Raw genomic sequence first — 19321 nt, forward strand, 5'->3', positions numbered from 1 at the left:
ACATTCCTCCCCTCCTTTCCCCACAACGTTTTTTCCTGCCCGACCTCATAAAAATAATTAGTGATGGGGAGCAGAATTAGAAAGTGAGCATATTTTTTTTTTATTGGAAAAAAAAAACAGATTGGTACATAAAAAATTAAGAAGCTAAATATCCAAGTTGAAGGATGCTGGCTGGAGAAGTCTCATCCGTGTTTCCTGGTTCAGTGTCTGGCGGTGGCCCCGCGCTCGCCCTGGGGGCCGGAGTGTGTGCTTGGCAGGGAGGACACCTGGACCCTCATTCCAGGCCCCCTGAGCACTGCTGGGAGCACCCCCCAGGACAGACCCTGTAGTGTTTCCCGAGCACTGCGAGGTGTGTCCCGGGAACTCAGAAGTAGAAGCAAACGGAGCCGATAGCATCGTTAGGAATGACAAGTCTCCGTGCGCTTGTGCAGGGCCCGTCGTGACGCTAGTGGCGGGGCAGGTGGGCCCCCGGCTGAGTGTCCGCCAGTGCCCCCTCGAACCCGCTCACCCTGTTTGCAGCTGCTTTGCGGGCAGGAGGACGGCGCCATCCCGCAGCTCCTGATGGACTTCTGGGAGGCTCAGCTGGTGGCCTGCGTCCCGGATGTGGTTCTTCAGGACCTCTTCCTCAAGCTCGCGTCACAGTACGTGCGGAGACTGGCCAGCGGGCAGCCCCCCGACACCGCGCCACTGCGCACAGCTGAAGACCTGGTAAGGCGATGGGGTGGGACGCGGCCTTGAGCTTGGCTGTCGTGCGCTGGGGGAACGAGCCCTCTGGGTGACAGGTTCCCGGGAGCTTATTGAAGCGGGGTTGGAAATATTCTTGACACGGGTCTGTGAGGGAGCTGCTCTCAATTTTTCTTTTTTCTTTTTGGGTCACACCTGGCAATGCACAGGGGTCACTCCTGGCTCATGCACTCAGGAATCACCCCTGGTGGTGCTCAGGGGACCGTATGGGATGCTGGGATTTGAACCCGGGTTGGCCGAGTGCAAGGCAAATGCCCTACCCGCTGTGGTACCACACCAGCCCGAGCTGCTCTCAAGGACAGCCCCTTCTGTCCCACCTCACCTGCTAACATGGCACCAACGAACAGGGGAGGAAGTGTCCCCCGAGCATCACCACTTGCTTCCTCCCTCGGGATCAGGGTGGTGTGTGGGACAGAACCCCGGTCCCGTCAGCTGTGCCCTCAAGCTCCCCTCCCCTAGAGCCCCCCTCCATCCCACTTGAGAAGTCACCCGCATCCTGAGGACCGGAGGGCTCATAGGGACTTGTCTTAAAGAGATTTTTTGCCTCCCAAGGAAAATAGAAATGGTATTCATTACTATTAACTTTCTTGGAATGTAATTAACTTAAAAGTACCGTGGTTCTGTTCCGAGACAGTGCCTCTCTGGAGTGTTACTTATCAGGGAGGGGTGCAGTTTGGGCTACAGCCCCCTGTGCTCAGGGCTTCCTCCTGGCTCAGTGCTCTGGAGTCCCTCCTCGTGGCACTTGGTCCCCATGTGCCGTGCCAGGGATCAAACCAGGCTGGCTGTGTGCAAACCAGGCTGGCCGTGCTCTTTTCTCAGGAATCTTTTAAAATTGCAACCAGCAGGCAGTGTTTGGTGCCGATGTGTGCATAAAGCTGAAAATCTCCCTACCGCATCCCATCTCAAAGGCTTCTTGCCCTGGGAAGGTGGCGCCCAGCTGCAGGGGACGGGGGACTCCCTCTCCAATGTCCCTTGCTTGTTCCTTGCATCCAGAAATGCCCACTTTAGGGCCAGGGAGGTAGAATAGAGGGTAGAGCACTGGCCTTGTACGTGGCTGACCCCAGTTCGATCCCGGCACCCTCTGTGGGCCGTGGAACCCTCCAGGAGCGAGCCCTGGGTGCGGGAAGCCCCCCGCCGCTGCACTCTCTTGATGAAAAGTGTCTTCTGCATTCCAGATCAGCGCCTGTGGTCACTATGGCTTGGTCTACCCGTGGGTTAGCATCTTAATATCCTCCGATCCCTTGCCTGAGAAAAATTATGCTGAAGACCTTAGAAAATTGCAGGTAAATAGAAACACCCCCTCTCATATGAATGTGCCTGTTCGGGAGTATGCGGCAGAGTATTCCTGTTACCATCTGGGGTGGGCTTGGGGTTTGTTTCGGTTTGGGGGCCACACCTGGCAGCACCCAGGGGTCACTCCTGGTTTGGCGGGAAGTACAATCCATGGTTAGCCCCACCCCCCACCTTAATCCCGGAACTATGGGGGAGGCCGGCCCTTTGGGGAGAAGGCTGCTTTCCTGCCCGACCACATGACTAACCGGCCTCAGGCCTCGAGGTACTCAGGAGCATTTTGGGATTAATGGGAGTGGTGCACATTTTACTGTGCTTGTATTTATTTCTGTTCTTATTTGATTCTGTTTGTTTGGGGGCCATATCCAGCAGTGATCAGGAGTCACCCCCAGCAGTGCATGGGTGCTGTGGCCTGCTGGGGACTCAATCCAAGTCCCCTGTGGACAGGGCGTGGGGTCAGCAGGTTGACTCTCTCTCTCTCTCTCCATCTCTCTCTCTCTGTCTCCATCTCTCTCTCTCTGCTTTTTTCTGTCTCTGTCTCTCTCTCTCTCTCTGCTTCTCCCTCTGTCTCTCTGCTTCTGTCTCTGTTGTCTCTTTCTCCGTCTCTCTGTCTCTCTCTCTTTCGTGTGTGTGTGTGTGTGTGTGTGTGTGTGTGTGTGTGTGTGTGTGTGTGTGTGTGTATTCTTAGTGTTCTCTCTCACAGTTTAGGCCCCTGTTTGTGTTACTGGCTGCTTGGTCTGCTCCTGAGAAGTTGTTCATGTGCAGTGAGAGCATGTGGATCTTCATGCAGGGATGCCGGCAGGACCAGCACCGGCTCTCCTGGGCTTGGCGGCCCCGGCTAAGCCACCCGGGGCTGAGCAAGAGCAGTTCAGGGGCCTGGAGACCGAGTCTAAGCTGCTGTTAGTGCCACTGAGGCTGCGGGCACTTTCCAGTCACTCGGAAGGGGGTGCAGGCAGCTTCTCCTGCACGGGCGGCCTGCAGGCTTAAGGTCCTGCTTGTAGGAGTGTTGCCCCCCGCACCTGACCCCTGCAATGTCCGGGCTTCTCTTGATGTTCTTTAAAGGGGCCCTTTCCAGGGGTCTTTGCTGTGCAGGTAGAAATTTAGTCAACCTCAAGTTTTCTTTTTTTTTTTTTTTGCGGGGTGTGTGTGTGTGTGTGTGTGTGTGTGTGTGTGTGTGTGTGTGTGCATGCGTGCGTGCCGCCATACCTGGCAGTGTGCAGGGCTTACTCCTGGCTCTGTGCTCAGGGGTCACTCCTGGTAGGCTCGGGGCACCATATGGGGTGCCAGGGATCAGGCCCGGGTCAGCCACATGTGAGGCAAGTGCCCTGTCCATTTATTCCTGCTCTCTCCCCAGCTTACAATGGCTCTGTCCCCCGCTTGAGTTTTTTTTTTTTAAAATCCTTTTCCTAATTGCAATTTTCTAAATTCCCTGTGGGTCAGTTCCTCCAGGAAAACATAAGCATTTGGTAGCAAAAGAGGCCCTTTGTCTGGGCAGAGGAAGGGGCGTTAGGGAGGGCCCAGAGAACCCGAGAACCTTTTCAGAACCGTGTGACGGCCTCGGCTCCGGCCCCACGGCCCCTGCACACAGGCTGGAGAGCAAAGGCAGCTGTTGGCCACTCCCTGCCCGGGGCATAGCTATGCCCACTGGCCCCGCTCTGGTTCCCTCCCAGGCGGTGGTTAAAGACCGGGGGGGGGGGGGGTTGGGGCTGTCAGGGTCAGCCAAGGGGCCCGACAGCTCGAGGTCAGAGATGGGAATGGATGTGCATGTGTTGGGGTGGAGAGACGTCCACTTCCAGGACCGGAAAGAGAAAAAATTGGAGCCCCCCCGCCCCCCCCTTAGAAGCAGACAGCGTTTAGCGTGTTACATGTGGCCCAATTTTGATCCCGTAGTTTGTGTTCCTGGTGCCGCCAGCTATATTTTTGGGGCCACACCTGGCAGTATTCATGGGTTACTTCTTGTCTGTGCATATGGGTCACACCGGGTAGTGCTTAGAGGTCCATCTGGGGTGCCAGGGATTCATCCTGGGTTGGCTGCCTGCAAGGCCAGTGCCCTACCCTATGGGGTACCGCTCCCACCTCTTAACATTTTAGTTTTAAAGTCTTGATGATATGAACGAGGCCAAGTGGAAACATTTCTGGATAATGCATTTGGGACTAAATTTCAGTCTCGTCCTCCCAACACCCTCTGGAGTAGGGTGGTCCATTCCTGACCATGTTCCTGCTGGCTCTGTGCTCAGGGATGACTCCTGGCAGTGCTTACGGGACCATTTTTGTGGTGCTAGGGATTGAGCGCCCTGTAAGGCAAGTGCCTTAACCCTTGTACTATCTCTCCAAGCCAACACTTTGATTTTGTCCCTCATTTGGGTTATGCAGGCCATTCATGATCCCAGTTAGTCCTGACTGAACATAGAAATCATCTGTTTTCTTTGCGTTGGAAGATTATCACCTGATTTTATGTTGGCCCTCTCATCATCAGGAAGCAGTTCCCGTGAGAGTCATTGTGAAGTTTTCAGGAAGGGAAGGTCCCGCCTTAGTCTCCTAGCCATTCTTTGGTAGATACCTGGAGCACAATCATCATGCTGAACATGAGTAGGTAGCTGAAGTTCCAAGCCCTCCAGTGAGTCGGAGAAGAAGCTGTAGCGAAGAGAATACAGGAAGAAGAAGGTCAGGGTAGGGCCATGCTTTATCCGGGAGAAAGGGAAAGTGGAGACTGATTATTTGGGTGGCAGAATCAAACGTTATCTTTATGTTTAAAAGTAAATATTGGTAATTTTCCAAATACCGAAATAGTACCTACTTTCTGTCATTCGACTTGTGACAGATGCTATTGGTAATCAGTGACTAAAGCCTTAACACTTGCTTTAGTTGCCTTAATTGCCATGTTTTCATTTTGGTTACATACATAGTTTCTACTCCCAGAAAAGAATGAAATAGGAAACAAAAATGAACTTTTTCTTTATGTACAGGAAGCTAATTTCTATTGCAAATATTTATTTGCAGTAGAAATACTTTTGCTCTTGCAAAAAGTAGATTTTACAAAACTCATCAGACACAGAATGTAATTTTGTGTTGAGTGTTTTACTCTCAGCTTTATCCTGAGCTAGCTTCACACTAGCTATTCATATACTAGTCTCTATATAACATTCCTTCTTATGAATGTCCCCATCATTTATTTCCATGTTCCTTATTTAACTTTTGTTTTGTTTTGTTTTGTTTTGAGGTCACACCTGGAGATGCACAGGGGTTACTCCTGGCTCTGCACTCAGGAATGACTCCTGGCGGTGCTCAGGGGACCATATGGGATGCTGGGATTTGAACCCGGGTCGGCCGTGTGCAACGCAAACGCCCTACCCGCTATGCTATCACTCCAGCCCCTCCTTATTTAACTTTTACATTGCACCTACGTATTTGCTGTTACAGTTATTCCTGTGATACACATCACAGGACACAAATCTTTGACCACATGTCAGTTCTAAAGCATTCTTGCTGAGTTTAAGTCACCATGTGTCCAAAGCAAATAAAATATTGCTTACAAACTGGTTGCCTTCTGGGGGCCAGGGAGAGAGCTCAGGTGGTAGAACACCTGCCTCGCACGTTGAGGCCCCGAGTTTTGGTCCCAGCACTAAGTGGCCCTGAACATCATTTGGGTGTAGCCTTGGTCGCCCCTGAGTACCATCCGGCTAACCCCTCCCCCGCCCCGGCATTGCTGGGAGAAGCCCCAGTCCTCTCAGCACCCAGCTCTACTGCATGTGCCCCGGTTCAGAAGAGATGATCGGGGCTGGAGCGATAGCACAGCGGGGAGGGCGTTAGCCTTGCATGCGGCCGACCCGGGTTCGATTCTCAGCATCCCATATGGTCCCCTGAGCACTGCCAGGGGTAATTCCTGAGTGCAGAGCCAGGAGTAACCCCTGTGCATTGCCGAGTGTGACCCAAAAAGCAAAAAAAAAAAAAAGGCTATAGTCCAATCTTGCAATCTTGCAATCTTTCCCCCCCCTTTGCCATGTTTTGAGGTGCCATGATTTATCACGCGGTTAGTTATACTTTCCTGCCGCACAGCCGGCACCACAGAGTTCACTTCCCTCCGCTCGTGTCCTCTGGACTCTTGGACTCTGACCCATACAAGCTAGCTCAGTCCTGTAGACAAAACTCCCAGTTCTGTGGCCATTTTTGTTCCCTTACTATGTTTCTCTGTATTCTTCACGAGAGAGAGATCCTTTTTTGATGATGGAAGCTGTGATACCTACACATACAGGTGAATAAAGCTAAACTTCTGTAAATCATTGATAAGTTGATGAAAAATTTTCCCCAAGAATTGTGTCCTTTTTTATTATTATTATTATTATTATTATTATTATTATATTTTTTTTTCTTTTTGGGTCACACCCGGCGATGCACAGGGGTTACTCCTGGCTCTGCACTCAGGAATCACTCCTGCCGGTGCTCAGGGGACCATATGGGATGCTGGGATTTGAACCCAGGTCGGCCGTGTGCAAGGCAAATGCCCTACCCACTATGCTATCACTCCAGTCCCGAATTGTGTCCTTTTTTTACAGACATACACGTTGAAAAATTAATAGTGTGAATAATTCTGTGCTAATACATTTTGAGATTTACGTGAACTAAAATATTATTTCTATAAATATATCTACAGATGTATCTACAAATACACAAGAGGAAAAAGAGAACCAAAGAATTTAAAGGAAACTCTAAATAGTCCTATTAACTTAGTTTTATATCCTAAAAAGATAATGTTAATTTTGTTGAAAAATATTATAGACCTGGGGCTGGAGTGATAGCACAGCGGGTAGGGCGTTTCCCTCGCACGTGACCGACCCGGGTTCGATTCCCAGCATTCCATATGGTCCCCTGAGCACCGCCTAGGGTAATTCCTGAGTGCAGAGCCAGGAGTGACCCCTGTGCATCACTGGGTGTGACCCAAAAAGCAAAAAAAAATTATAGACCTGCATTAGTAAGTGATAGAAAAAAATCTCTACAGAATGAAAAAAAATCACCTGAAAGACATAGAAATGACATTCAAAGTAAATGAAACATCAATTCATTACTTAAATTACCTGACCCTTATCTAGCCAGAAATAAGCAGACCTTTCTTAGTCTAGGAAAGGACAGTCAGAACTGCCAAGAGCAAATGCCATACGCAGAGGCAAAGTGCTGGGAAGTTGTCTTTTAAAGAAACTCCCTTAATACTTCACGCAAAACTGGTTTCAAGGCTCTGAATTTCCGGAGTTGCCCTGCTTGTCCATGAAGCTCTGCATTGTTCCTTCACATCAGAATGATGGTCTTGGTTTTTTTTTTTTTTTTTTTTGCCTTATGGGTCACACCTGGCAATGCACAGGGGTTACTCCTGGCTCTGCACTCAGGAATCACCCCTGGCGGTGCTCAGAGGACCATATGGGATGCTGGGAATCGAACCCGGATCGGCCTCGTGCAAGGCAAACGCCCTACCCGGTGTACTATTGCTCCAGCCCCCCCGCCGAGTTACTTTGTTTTGGGGCCACACCCTGTGATACTCAGGGTTTACTCCTGGCTCTCTGCTGAGGAATTTCTCCTGGCAGTGCTTGGAGGACCATGTGGGATGCCGGAGATTGCCACGTGCAAGGCAAGCACCCTACCTGCTGCGCTGTCTCTCTGGCTTCTGCAGTGAGGCTTTAGAAACCATATCCTACCATTCTCTCCTGGCACGTAGTTTCGTTTCGTAGATCAGCTGTGCATCTTAAGGACTTTCCTTTGCACATAAGTGCCTTCTCGAATCTTGCTGTTTTCGGTCTTCTGCCTTTGCCTTTTGTCATCCTGATTACAGTGTCTTGAAGTGTTTTCTTTGGGTCCGTTTTCTCAGGGACCCCTGGAGCCTCTTCGATCAGGTGCCTGGACTCCTCAGCTGGGAATTTCTTGCCTGTGGTTTCTTTAACCAGTGGTTCTTCATTGCATTTGCCTTCCTGTTCCACAGGACTCGGATGATCCTTGACTCGCCTCTTGAGCTCATCCCGTAGTTCTCTTCGGTGCTGTTCATTCATTTCTCTTCAGACCTTTTATCCCCGCTCTCCTGTGGTGTTTCAGAGGTTTCCCGCCTCTCATCTTGGAACCCTTTGACTGTTTTTCCTGCCTGCTCTCATTCTGCTGCTCAGAACATCTCCTGTTTAGTTCTGCAGTTTCGGTCTGTGGTTTTCCCATTTCAGCACAGACATAATCGTGCTTCCCCGACGGTCTGGAGCTTCGTTTCCTTGTGCTCACTGGACGCGGTGTCTCTTAGTCATGTGTGAGAGGCTACAGGGCTGGTTGGTACTGGGAGGGCCTCCTGTGCTATTATTTTCATTTATTGAGTTGAGGGGGGGCGAGGGGAGGCACCTGCAGAGCTTCCTGTCACAGGCAGCCATGAGCGGCGTTACGGGCCCAGCTGAGACGGAGGCCACCGGGGGCGGAGGCTGCCAGGAACCAAGTGAGAGTGAGGGAGGGAGATTCACTTCTTGTCCCCAAAGGCCCTGGGGATGTCGGCCAGGAGCTTGACCTCACCAGGAAGGTGGAACGTGCAAGCGGGGGGTCTGCAATACAGAGGCGGGCCTGCTGATCTGGCAGAGGTCGGGCGCGGAGACTCTGATTTTGGGGGGGGACATGGGCAATTTTGTCTTTTTTTTTTAAGAAAAAAAAAACTGTTCCGCCCGTGGTTTTGATGACTCATTCCAGCACCTTTCGCTTTTCTGTTCATAGTCTCTCATATGTGGTCCTTCGTTTGACATAGCTTCCGTACTGCCGTTCTTGGAGCCGCTCTCGGAAGCCACGGCCGCGGGCCTCAGCGTCCACGTCCTGTGCCGCACGCGCCTGAAGGGGTATGAGCAGTGCCTGGACACGCTCCTGGAGCGCTGCCCGGAGGCCGTCATCCCCTACGCCAACCACGAGCTGAAGGAGGAGAATCGGGTATGCCCTTCCGGGTCCCCTCTAGCTCGGTCACTGGGCCCCCAGCACCACGCCCCCCTCCCCATGTGGCCTTCTCTGCGAGAGGGGCAGTGACAAGGACCAGATGTGTGGGCATGTGTGACACGTGTTTCGAGCGGCGGTGGTGATGAAAATGCATGGCGAGGGGGTGTTACCTGTCAAAAGTCCCACGACTGGAAAATGAGAATTAGACCTGAGGATTTCTGAAGCATCATATGTGGAGGGAAAAACACTGTCTGTGCTCTGTGTTTAGTTGAGAAGTTAGGAGAGTCGGTCTGTGTGGTTTTGGGACCCATCTGGCAGTGCTCAGGGCTTACCGCTGGCTCTGCACTCAGGATTCACTCCTCGCAGTGCTCGGGGGCCATCAGGGATGCCGGGGATCGAGCCTGGGTTAGTCACATGCACGGCAGGCACCCTCCCCGCTGTGCTTTCTCTCAGGCCTGAGGAGTTAGGAGAGTTTTATACTCGAATGGTTTTCTTGCTTGGCACCTAAGGGATGATGATCCGAGAGCACATGTGTGTATATTTCTTCTGGGAAACAGCCATGTGTGTGTATGTATGTATAATAAACACAAGAGCAGTGCAGGTTCCAAACTAGACTTTCATGAGATGGCTGTTACCGTATATGCCGATTAAGCCGCATTTGAGTATAAGCGATCGGTGACATGTGCCAGCATCAGGCGTTAGGCGTAGTTCAGCTGCTGTGAGAGCTGCTGCTGGCCCATTCGGCACCTTCCCCGATACGACGAGTGTTTGTCTCTGCTTGCCCCACACCTTCTATCATGGGCTCAGAATGTCAAGTGCGTCAGACTGAAAATGTGTTCTTTTTTCCCTAAGATAGACTCTGTGGTGGAGAAAACTGTTGCCTGAACTTTGCCAGAGAATCAGACGTGGAGGAGAGAGATGTCAGCTCTACCTGTCATCGTTGAAAGGTACAGTGATGATGTGATGGTTCGGGCGTGGTCATACATTTCATCGAGAGCCTTTGTTTTTAATTGGACTATTTTGTGGGGTTTTTTTATTTGAGGCGGGGGCTGCCCCCAGTGGTCCTCGGGGGACACACGGGGCCCAGGATTGAACGTCGGCCATTTGCCAAGGTGTGCGCTAGGCCTTGGAGCCACCTCTCTGGCCCCGGAAGCCTTCATTTTGGTAACTTCCTGAAGCCTTTCTCTAGTTTTCCCAGCTGATTCTCAGGTGGTCACAGGGGGTCTTCACGGACCCACCCAGGAAGTGACTCCCCAACTCCATTGTCTCTCCCACCTACACATCTTCACGTTTTGTGTTCATTGGTTCCTTTCAGTTATGAGATTAGAGCTTCTTTACTCATAATCATTCCCTGAAGGGTTCCATTTCCACTTTCAGGATAGGTTTGCAAGACCTGAGAATGTGTGTGTGTGATAGTGTGTGTTGATAGTGTGTGTCAGTGTATGTGTGTCTGTTTCTATTGGTGTGTGTTTGTGTCTCTGTGTGTGTATCTGTGTATGTGTTTATGTGTGTCTCTGTGTATGTCAGTGTATGCATGTCTGTTTCTGCTTGTGTGTCTCTGTGTGTGTGTGTGTGTGTGTGTGTGTGTGTGTGTGTGTGTGGTAAGTTCTGCCGGGTGGGCATCTGGTAGGACTCGGCCTGTGATAGCTCAGGAGCTGCTGTTGCGTTTCTCACGTCTCTCGTGTCACACCTGACGGCATACTACCTGCAGAGGGCGTCCAACCTTCCTGTAGCCCTTGGGAGGTGCGTGGAGAAAGGGGAGGCACTGGACAATGTCAGGGTCCCATCGGAACCACTTTAGGGTCCTCTCCAGGCAGCTGCACTCTGTTGCCCGCCGGAGTACACGGAACATGCCCACGTGAGAGTCTGGGAAGGGAAACTGGCTCTGGTTCTGCTCCGTACGCAGCGTCCTGATGCATGCCAGGCTCTCACATCCGGGGACCAATGCGAAATTCTGGACCGACTGAAGAGTTGGCGTTGGAACTGGGGAAGGCGAGAGACGGAGCCCAGGCCCTCTCTGTGCCGTGAGCTGTGAGCTGTGATCTCTCTGATGCAGCCTTTCCCAGCCTGGACCCTACCGACATTACTTGGACCCCAGAATTCTTCTGTGTGTTTTGGGGTGCACTGCAGTCGCATCACCCCAGTTATGATGAACTGCCTTGGACATTGGCGGATGTCGCGTCTGGGGCATGGCGAAGGCCCCCCCGCCCCCCCGGCACTGAGCCCCTGACACTGGTGTTACCCATGACGAGGGTCAAGGAAACCCCTGACGCTTGTTCGGAATGCGCGGTGAGCGCACCGACTGACATGCCTCTGACTTCAGGGACAGAAATGGGGCAGGAGGAGTCGTTTCAGAATCCCACCCGAGAGAACGAACTTGTTGGACGAGTGTTTTCTAGACCGGCGGGCGGATTTCACCCAAGTGCGGGTTTCAGACAGCGATCGTGTTCCGGGGAGTGCTAGCCCGAGGTCGCCGCTCGCTGGCCAGAGGCGCTGTGTCGGGCGGGAGCGCGGTGTTGCCCGGCTCCTCCGCCCAGGTTTCTGTGCCTCCACATCGGGGCTCCATAAACTGCTCCCACCGGGGCACTGCAGAGAGGCTTAGGCACCATCTGTGCCTTGGTGCATTTTAATGCCATTCTAGGGGTTCGGGAAGATGGTTCTGTGAGCAGGTGGCTCTCGAGTCGCCGGTGAGGAAGGGGACTTTGGTGCACCCCAGCTTTGCCCACTGCAGTCCGGGCTCTCTCCCTGCCTCACTGTCGCTTCACTCACTCCCTCACCATGGGACCAGTGTTCCCTTTGGAGGGTCAGGCTGCTGAACACTGGACCGATGACTGCACACACACACACCATGTGCACACAACACACACACACACACACATACACACATACACATACACATACACATACACACACACATACACATACACATACACATACACATACACACACACATCATGGAACAGGAGATTTTCTCTCTGCTCCCCATGCAGGAGAGTGAGGATCGGGCATGGGGGAACCACCCAGGACGGCTTCCGGGGTGAAGGGCATCTCCCTCCAGGGGAGGGCAGCCCGGACAGGTGCCCGCCCTCCCCGTGGGCACTCCTGGGAAGCAAGGTCTAGACTGTTGACAAGGTTCAGCTGAGCACACGGTTTTGCCATTAGGGAAGAAGAGCTGGTCACGGAAACAGGTGCAAGCGTTACAGAAACCTCTCCTGAGAGAGAGGGGCCAGTGAGGGCAGTGCGGGCCCGGCCGCTTCCAGGATGCCCCGCCTTGAACAGGGCGTGCTCTGGGAATTAGCTGCCATGGCACCCTCATGTCCAAAGCAGTACTCAGGTGCTTGCGTTTGTCTGTAGCAGACGGTGGAAATGATTGAAAAAATAGCGGGAGAATCCTTCAGCAAGCTGCAGGCCCCTTGGGCTGCTAAGAAAATCAGTTCATGAGAATTCTAGAGAGAACAGATAAACGCCTGCGGACCACTTGTGGCATTCAGAGACTGGTTTGGGGGCCAGAGTGGAAGTACAGTGGGTAGGGCGCTTGCCTTGCACACGGCCTACTGAGGTTCAGTCCCTGGGATCCCAAATCCCACCCACTCCCGCCCCCCAGCACCTCCAGGAGTGATTCCTGAGTACGTAGCCAGGAGTAAGCCCTGAGCATCGCTGGGTGTGACCCAAAAAGCATCCTCATCCTCTCCCCCAAAGAGAGAGAGACAGAGAGACAGAGACAGTGACAGACTGATTTCCCCCTATTTCCTTGGCGGTTACGCGCTCTGACCTGACCCCTCCAGTCGGCCAGCTGTCAGGGGTGGGGTGGGAGGCAGACAGACTTTCGGGCCTCACTGCTCTCGTCTCCTTACCCCCCCCTCCCAGAGACACTGTCAGTCGTCGCCGTGGAGCTGGAGCTGCGGGACTTCCTGACGGTTCTCCCTGAGGACGGCACGGCTGCCTTTTTCCTGCCCTATCTCCTCTACTGCAGCCGCAAGAAAGCCCTGACGTAAGGGTCATCGCAGTGAAAGCACCACCTCGGCACCTCGGCGTCCCGTCCCGAGACCGAACCCGGCAACTGCCAAGCCAGCTCCGACACCCATGAAGGGTTCCCGTGCTGAATATGCACAAGTCATACCCAGGCGTCCTGGCTGCCTCCCGACCATGCAGCAGTATTGTGGCATTATTTTTTCTTAATTTATGAACTGAATTCATGTCATTGTCCAGAATATTCCAAAGCAGCAAGGCGGAAAAATTTCCTCCAGAATTTTTTTTTTAAAGGGGAAAACGCACTTTTATCCCATGGGACATCACTTCACGGTTATTGGAGATGGGACACGTCTTTTTTCACCACAGGAACACACAGAACATTGTGCAATCGAGCTTGAAAACGCATCACTCCGGGGCCTCTGGGCCTTAACCCTGATTTCCCCAGACTTCCTGACTGGACCGCTTTTTATTTAAGTTTTGTTTTGTTTCCCTTTAAGAACGGTGTTAATATTTCATCACAGTAAAAGATGTTAAACTGTTTTCCTGGTTCTTTTAGTGCCCATGCTGTATTTCTCTCCAAGTCATGAGGTAAAGGTTTACCAGCTCTCTTTCTGGTTAACGTGGTTTGTGGAATGTGTGGTTTGCGTTGATTATTTAGCCAAAGACTCGTTTTAATAATATTTTTTTTCTTTTTGGGTCACACCCAGTGGTGCTCAGGGGTTACTCTTGGCTCTGTACTCAGGAATCACTCCTGGTGGTGCTCGGGGGACCATATGGGATGCCGGGGATCAAACCTGAGTTGGCCGAGGGCAAGGCAGACGCCCTACCCGCTGTGCTGTCACTCCAGCCCATTTTAACTTTTGTGGATGCATATTCCTGCTCTTCTAGCTAGAATGTATGAGGGGGAAAAACTATCCAATCGTACCAATTGTATTATGCTACTGCATCCCTCCCTTCGCCTCTTTAAAGACTTCTGAGTACAAATTCATACCCTTGTTGGTAGCATGTTTTGACGCAAGCATCTGCCCTGGCATTTTCTATATTTTGAAACCTTTACCCCACTGACAGTATTCCTTTTCAATCAAAATTTAATTTATGAGATTGTTTTTCTCAGCTTTTTCTCTGTTTCAGATGAACATCCTTTGGCCACGTGTCTTCAAAGGTTCACAAAACTCACATGGGCGCCATTTTATTTTATTTTATTACTATTTTTTGGTGCCATTTTATTTTTATTGCATTATGTTTTAAAACTATTTAATGGAATAGGTTGTGTTGTTAAGAGTGGGCATCTGTTTAATTTTTACTTCCTCTGTGCCCGAGCTCCGAGCACCCTGGTCTGTTAGAAATGACATCAGCAGTGCATCTCGGGGCTGATGGGAAGGCTCAGGTCGGAAACATTTCAGTGACTCTGAATAATGACACTAAAAGGACCACCCAGAGAGCATCAGGCAGTAGATTTGGGGAGAGCAGGGCACGGGGAGAAATGTAGTTTTGTAAAGCAGGTGCTCCGAGCAGCGCCGAATGTTACATGGCATATAAGTCACGTGTGTACAACATTGGCCTTCCATATGGAGCTAGGGAATATGCTATTTCTCATCAGTGCAGCACAGGTGTATTTTTCAGGTTTTCTTTTTTTAAATACTTATTGCATTACAAAACAGATATTCCATTCAATACTTTCACATGCTTTAGGAGTCATTCTTTGTTTTGGTTTTGTTTCCACATATCATCAATTTATGTCTTTCTCTCAGGCTTGGTCTCTATAGGAAAAGAAATTTTAAGACCATTATTAAACATGAGTATCTATTATGTGGTTGAAAGAATTAGTGTCGATACTCAAAGATTTTCCAATATTTTCAGTGTTAGGATTGAATTACTCCTTTCATTTTAGTATTGAATTATTCTTGATTCGTTTGTATTTTTGTGCTTTTTATGTTTTTTTTTTAAATCTCTCATTTGCCTTATTTAAAGGAAAATTAACTTCCCTCCCCATGTGATTTTTGTGAATTACAAGAGATAATTAGTATCCTAAATAGTAACCATCCAGTTGAGAAAGCATGCAAACATCTCCTTAGTCAAAGGATCAACAGAAACAGGGCTGATTTGACCAACGGGAGAGCAAATCAGCAGTGAAGGAACAAATCAATCGGTGTACTGAGAAAAAGCACTTCTCAGAGACTGCTCCCCCCACATGCACTACAGTTTCTGTCAGGGGCTAGGGTTGTGACTTGCTGATGCAACATCTGCCTCGGATGTTGGACTCTGAGTTCAGTCCCCAGCACCACACTCTCTCTCTCTCTCTCTCTCTCTCTCTCTCTCCTCTCTCTCTCTCTCTCTCTCTCTCTCTCTCTCTCTCTCTCTCTCTCTCTCTCTCTCTCTCTCTCTCTCTCTCTCTCTCTCCCCCCCCCCCAATATCAGGAGAACGTTGCCCCTGAGGATGGGGTGGATGTTTTCACAGAAGCCACCCCAGAGCACTGACTTGCCATCCCATGCGTGTGGATAAAAAGCGTGCCACCCAGAAAAGGGCCCCAGGTGACCCTGCTGGCACCCCGAATCCAGTGAGGAGGGGCTGTTATAAACCCCCATGTAAGGATTTCTGCATGGGACTGTGCCCAGTAATTGCTGCCAAATGGCCAGTGGTGGACGCAAGAACTGGGGGAGTGGCCAGCGGAAACCAACGTAGCAGAGCACCTATCTTGAGGGCATGGGGTGTGATGAGTTTGGTCCCCGCCCCGCCCCGCGGGCCAGAACAATAAAGGCAGCCTGTCCAAAGATGCTTCCTACTGGGAGGAGAAGCAGAGAGTCGTGATTCCCGGCTTCTGGGATCACTCACCCGATACCGCCTCTCTTGGGAGGACGGTGTAGGTGGTCTCCATTCCGGCGTGGATGTGGTCAGCTACGTGGCAGTGGAGCAGCCAGGTCCCAGGTATGTTGGCGAGCATGTGCACCGTCTGGTAGGTCCCCGGGAAAATGTCAAAGACGTCAGAGCGATATGCGTCCATGCTCTTAATTGGAAAAAAAGTGACAAAGATACAATTTATTATATGGAGAGTTCATGCAGATAGCCTTTCATTGGCCAGTTGGGGGAAATGAATCTGTTTAAAAGGAAAAAGCATGAGGTATTTCTGGGTTGATACAAACAATAAGTCTTGGCTACCTAGTAGGTGTGAACGAGGCATAGAAGAGGGAATTCCATCTATCGGGACTTCCTGCAGCTTCTTACACTCTGATCCGGGTCACTTCTGTCCAGTGCTGGAGCTCTGGCCCCAGCTGAGCCGGGGCCTGTGCTAGGAGTGTTTGCCTTTGACTTTTGGGGGGCTTTTTGCCTTTTGGGTCACACCCAGCGACGCTCCAGGGTTACTCCTGGCTCTGCACTCAGGAATTACTCCTGGCGGTGCTTGGGGAACCATATAGATGCTAGGGATCGAACCCGTGTTGGCCGCATGAAGGCAGATGCCCTCCCTGCTGGACTATTGCTCCGGCCCCAGTGCTCATCTTTGAAACATGAGACAAGGAGGACTGTGAGGAGCACAAAGGGAGATAGGTGAAGAAGACAAATCTAGCAGCAGCTTATGGAGAGTCAGATCGGTAAGGACTGGAGGGTTATTTCTGCAGGGCTGAGATCGAAAGGCCTCAAGAATATAATGTGGATGTGAAATATCAAAAACGGCAGCATGCCACTTTCAAAAGTGGGTTCCGAATTGTCGCCATTCATTTAAAGCCGAGTTCTTACTGGTTTCTGCCCAGATCGCCTGGGTTGAAATCGAGAACTCTCTGCTTTTGACCACAGCTGACGGATCTAGCTCACATCAGGCCATTTCAGGTTCAGACTTGGGACAGGCAGAGGGTATAATTGAGGCAGGCCAGTACGATGGCCACAAGAACCACACGAGTCAGTTGGATGAACTAGCAGGGGGTAGAGGAGACTTAGCAGAAAACTGGCCCACAACCAAACTTTTCACTTCACTGTAATGAATGGCAATAAAATGACCATAATCCTGCCCCCATCACACATGTGATTCCAGTTTCAAAATTACCACACACGGTAATAAAAAGCGGTAATAAAAATTCCAGTGCTGAGGAATCTCCGTCCTTGGGCTGACTTTTCCTGAAAAAACCCACCTTCCTCATAAACGCCAACCCCCGGGTTTAGAAATACCTTTAAAATCCCAGATTCCCTGCCCAGCCGACGCCCCCTCACCCCACCACTAAAGCTAGGCCAAGGGCTCAGCCCCTCCGCACAGATATTCTCTGCAGAGACACTGATCGGCGAATCGTTTCAGGTACCTGGTGCCCTGGCTGAGAACTCTGGTGGTTTTTTGTTTTTTACTTTTATTGAATCTCTGTGAGATAGACCCTTACAAAGCTGTTCATGCTTAAGTGTCAGACATACAGTGTTCCAACACCCATCCCTCCACCAGGGTACACTTCCCAGCACCAGTGTCTCCAGGTTCCCTCCCATCAATCACCCCCCACGCCTGCCTCTATAACACTTTTTTTCTCCCCCCTCCTCTCTCTGTCTCTCTGTCTCTGTCTCTGTCTCTGTCTGTCTCTCTGTCTCTGTCTCTCTCTCTCTCTGTCTCTCTCTCTTTCCTTTGGGCATTGTGGTTTGCAATATTGATTGCAAACCAGAAAGAGAACTCTGGTGTTTTTCTTTTGGAGTAGAGGTGGACAACCTCTCCCAAGGGCCCCCCCACCTTACTTTCAGGGAGCCCCCGAAGCCACGCCCACCTCCTCCCACTGCTGCCGCCACATCGACTCATTGGCCCAGACCACATATCCCGAAGTCTCTGGATCAGGCAGCTTGACATCTTTTATTATTTTATTTATTTATTTATTTATTTATTTTTTGCTTTTTGGGTCACACCTGGCGATGCACAGGGGTTACTCCTGGCTCTGCACTCAGGAATTACCCCTGGCCGTGCTCAGGGGACCATATGGGATGCTGGGATTTGAACCTGGGTCGGCCGCGTGCAAGGCAAACGCCCTACCCGCTGTGCTATCTCTCCAGCCCCGACATCTTTTATTTTTTTATTTTTTTATTTTTATTTTTATTTTTTTTTGCTTTTTGGGTCACACCTGGCGATGCACAGGGGTTACTCCTGGCTCTGCACTCAGGAATTACCCCTGGCCATGCTCAGGGGACCATATGGGATGCTGGGATTTGAACCCGGGTCGGCCGCGTGCAAGGCAAACGCCCTACCCGCTGTGCTATCTCTCCAGCCCCCCGACATCTTTTAAAGCAACAAATAGCCCAATGAATTCTTAGAAAAGGACTCAGCAACCTGGCGATCCGATTTAACCATCTTCATATAAATTGAGTTTCTAGATCTTTTGTCTTTAGTGGGCAGCTTTGTTGTCGAATCAAGTTTATTTTATTTTATTTTAATTAATTTTTTTGCTTGTTGGGTCACGCCCGGCAATGCTCAGGGGTTACTCATGGCTCTGCACTCAAGAATTACTCCCGGCAATGCTCAGGGGTTACTCATGGCTCTGCACTCAGGAATTACTCCTGGCAGTGCTCAGGGGACCCTATGGGATGTGGGGAATCGAATCCAGGTGCAAGGCAAAATGTCCTACTGCTGTGCTATTACTCCAGCCTCTCAAATCAATTTTAATTCTAGAATTGTATCAACAGTTGTGGCTTTTTCTATATTGAAATAATTTTTTAAAAATTTAATGAAGATTCTATTTCCTCGGGTTCGATCCAGAGAGTTTGCTCTGCTCTCTCCCAGAGCTGCATTCAATCTTCAGTAGGCTTTGTTTGACGGTCTGTCACCTTAAATTCTTCTCAGACGAGGGCGAAGGTCTGAGTAGAGGACTGGGATTAACGTTCCTTCTATGAAGAGCTTAACCTCACCTCGGTGTCAGGATCCCCGCTCCCCCCAGTGTAGATGGCAGGAACTCATTCCCACACCAAGTGGGTAGGTGGAGCTCACGGACAGCTTACAGCTGCCTGAGACTGGAAAGAGACCACACAGATTGAGGCAGGTGTAACCTCCCAGCCACCCTTGACCTTTGTCATGTTTCTTCACTCGGATCCATCCTTAGGTAAACATCCCACCCTGTCTGCTAGCAGTTCCATTCCAGGGCCCTATCCAGGAACATTCAAGTCCAACTCCAGGAACATCCTCTTCAGCTGTGAACCCGTGGACTAAGCCCGAGGATCTGGTGTTTTTTTTTTTTTCCTTTTTGGGTCACACCCGGTGATGCAGAGGGCTTACTCCTGGCTCACGACTCAGGAATTACTCCTGGCGGAGCTCGGGGGACCCTATGGGATGCTGGGAATCGAACCCGGGTCAGCCACGTGCAAGGCAAACACCCTACCCGCTGTGCTATTCCTCCAGCCCAACGCCTGAGGATCTAACCACTGTCAGTAACA

The 19321-nt window shown here is 50.8% G+C and overlaps 2 protein-coding genes across 6 annotated transcripts in view; one reads left to right on the plus strand and one right to left on the minus strand.

Annotated features, from left to right (window-relative positions):
• The window catches only part of HPS3 (HPS3 biogenesis of lysosomal organelles complex 2 subunit 1), a 36755-nt gene extending 23277 nt beyond the window's left edge, over positions 1–13478 (plus strand). Inside the window, exons 13-17 of one of the 4 annotated variants that reach the window (XR_008628567.1) lie at positions 520–708; positions 1920–2027; positions 8758–8964; positions 9820–9914; positions 12835–12973. Coding sequence is in view for 1 of the 4 variants with exons in the window: in XM_004602926.2 (XP_004602983.2) it covers positions 520–708; positions 1920–2027; positions 8758–8964; positions 9824–9914; positions 12835–12962 (723 nt within the window). In the remaining 3 variants the exon portion in view is untranslated. Of the gene's footprint in view, positions 1–519; positions 709–1919; positions 2028–8757; positions 8965–9819; positions 9915–12834 lie in introns of those variants that run through there. The other 3 variants (XM_004602926.2, XR_008628569.1, XR_008628568.1) reach the window with 3 other exon arrangements.
• Positions 1–19321, minus strand: part of CP (ceruloplasmin) — an 81993-nt gene that overhangs the window by 16306 nt on the left and 46366 nt on the right. The window contains exons 18-19 of one of the 2 annotated variants that reach the window (XM_055127507.1): positions 15773–15944; positions 4595–4668 (exon numbers count right to left, since the gene is read on the minus strand). In XM_055127507.1, coding sequence (XP_054983482.1) covers positions 4595–4668; positions 15773–15944 — 246 coding nt within the window. Of the gene's footprint in view, positions 1–4594; positions 4669–14188; positions 14700–15772; positions 15945–19321 lie in introns of those variants that run through there. The other variant, XM_012936180.2, reaches the window with a different exon arrangement.

This window comes from Sorex araneus, chromosome 2 (assembly GCF_027595985.1).
Source record: "Sorex araneus isolate mSorAra2 chromosome 2, mSorAra2.pri, whole genome shotgun sequence".
Lineage (NCBI taxonomy): Eukaryota > Metazoa > Chordata > Mammalia > Eulipotyphla > Soricidae > Sorex > Sorex araneus.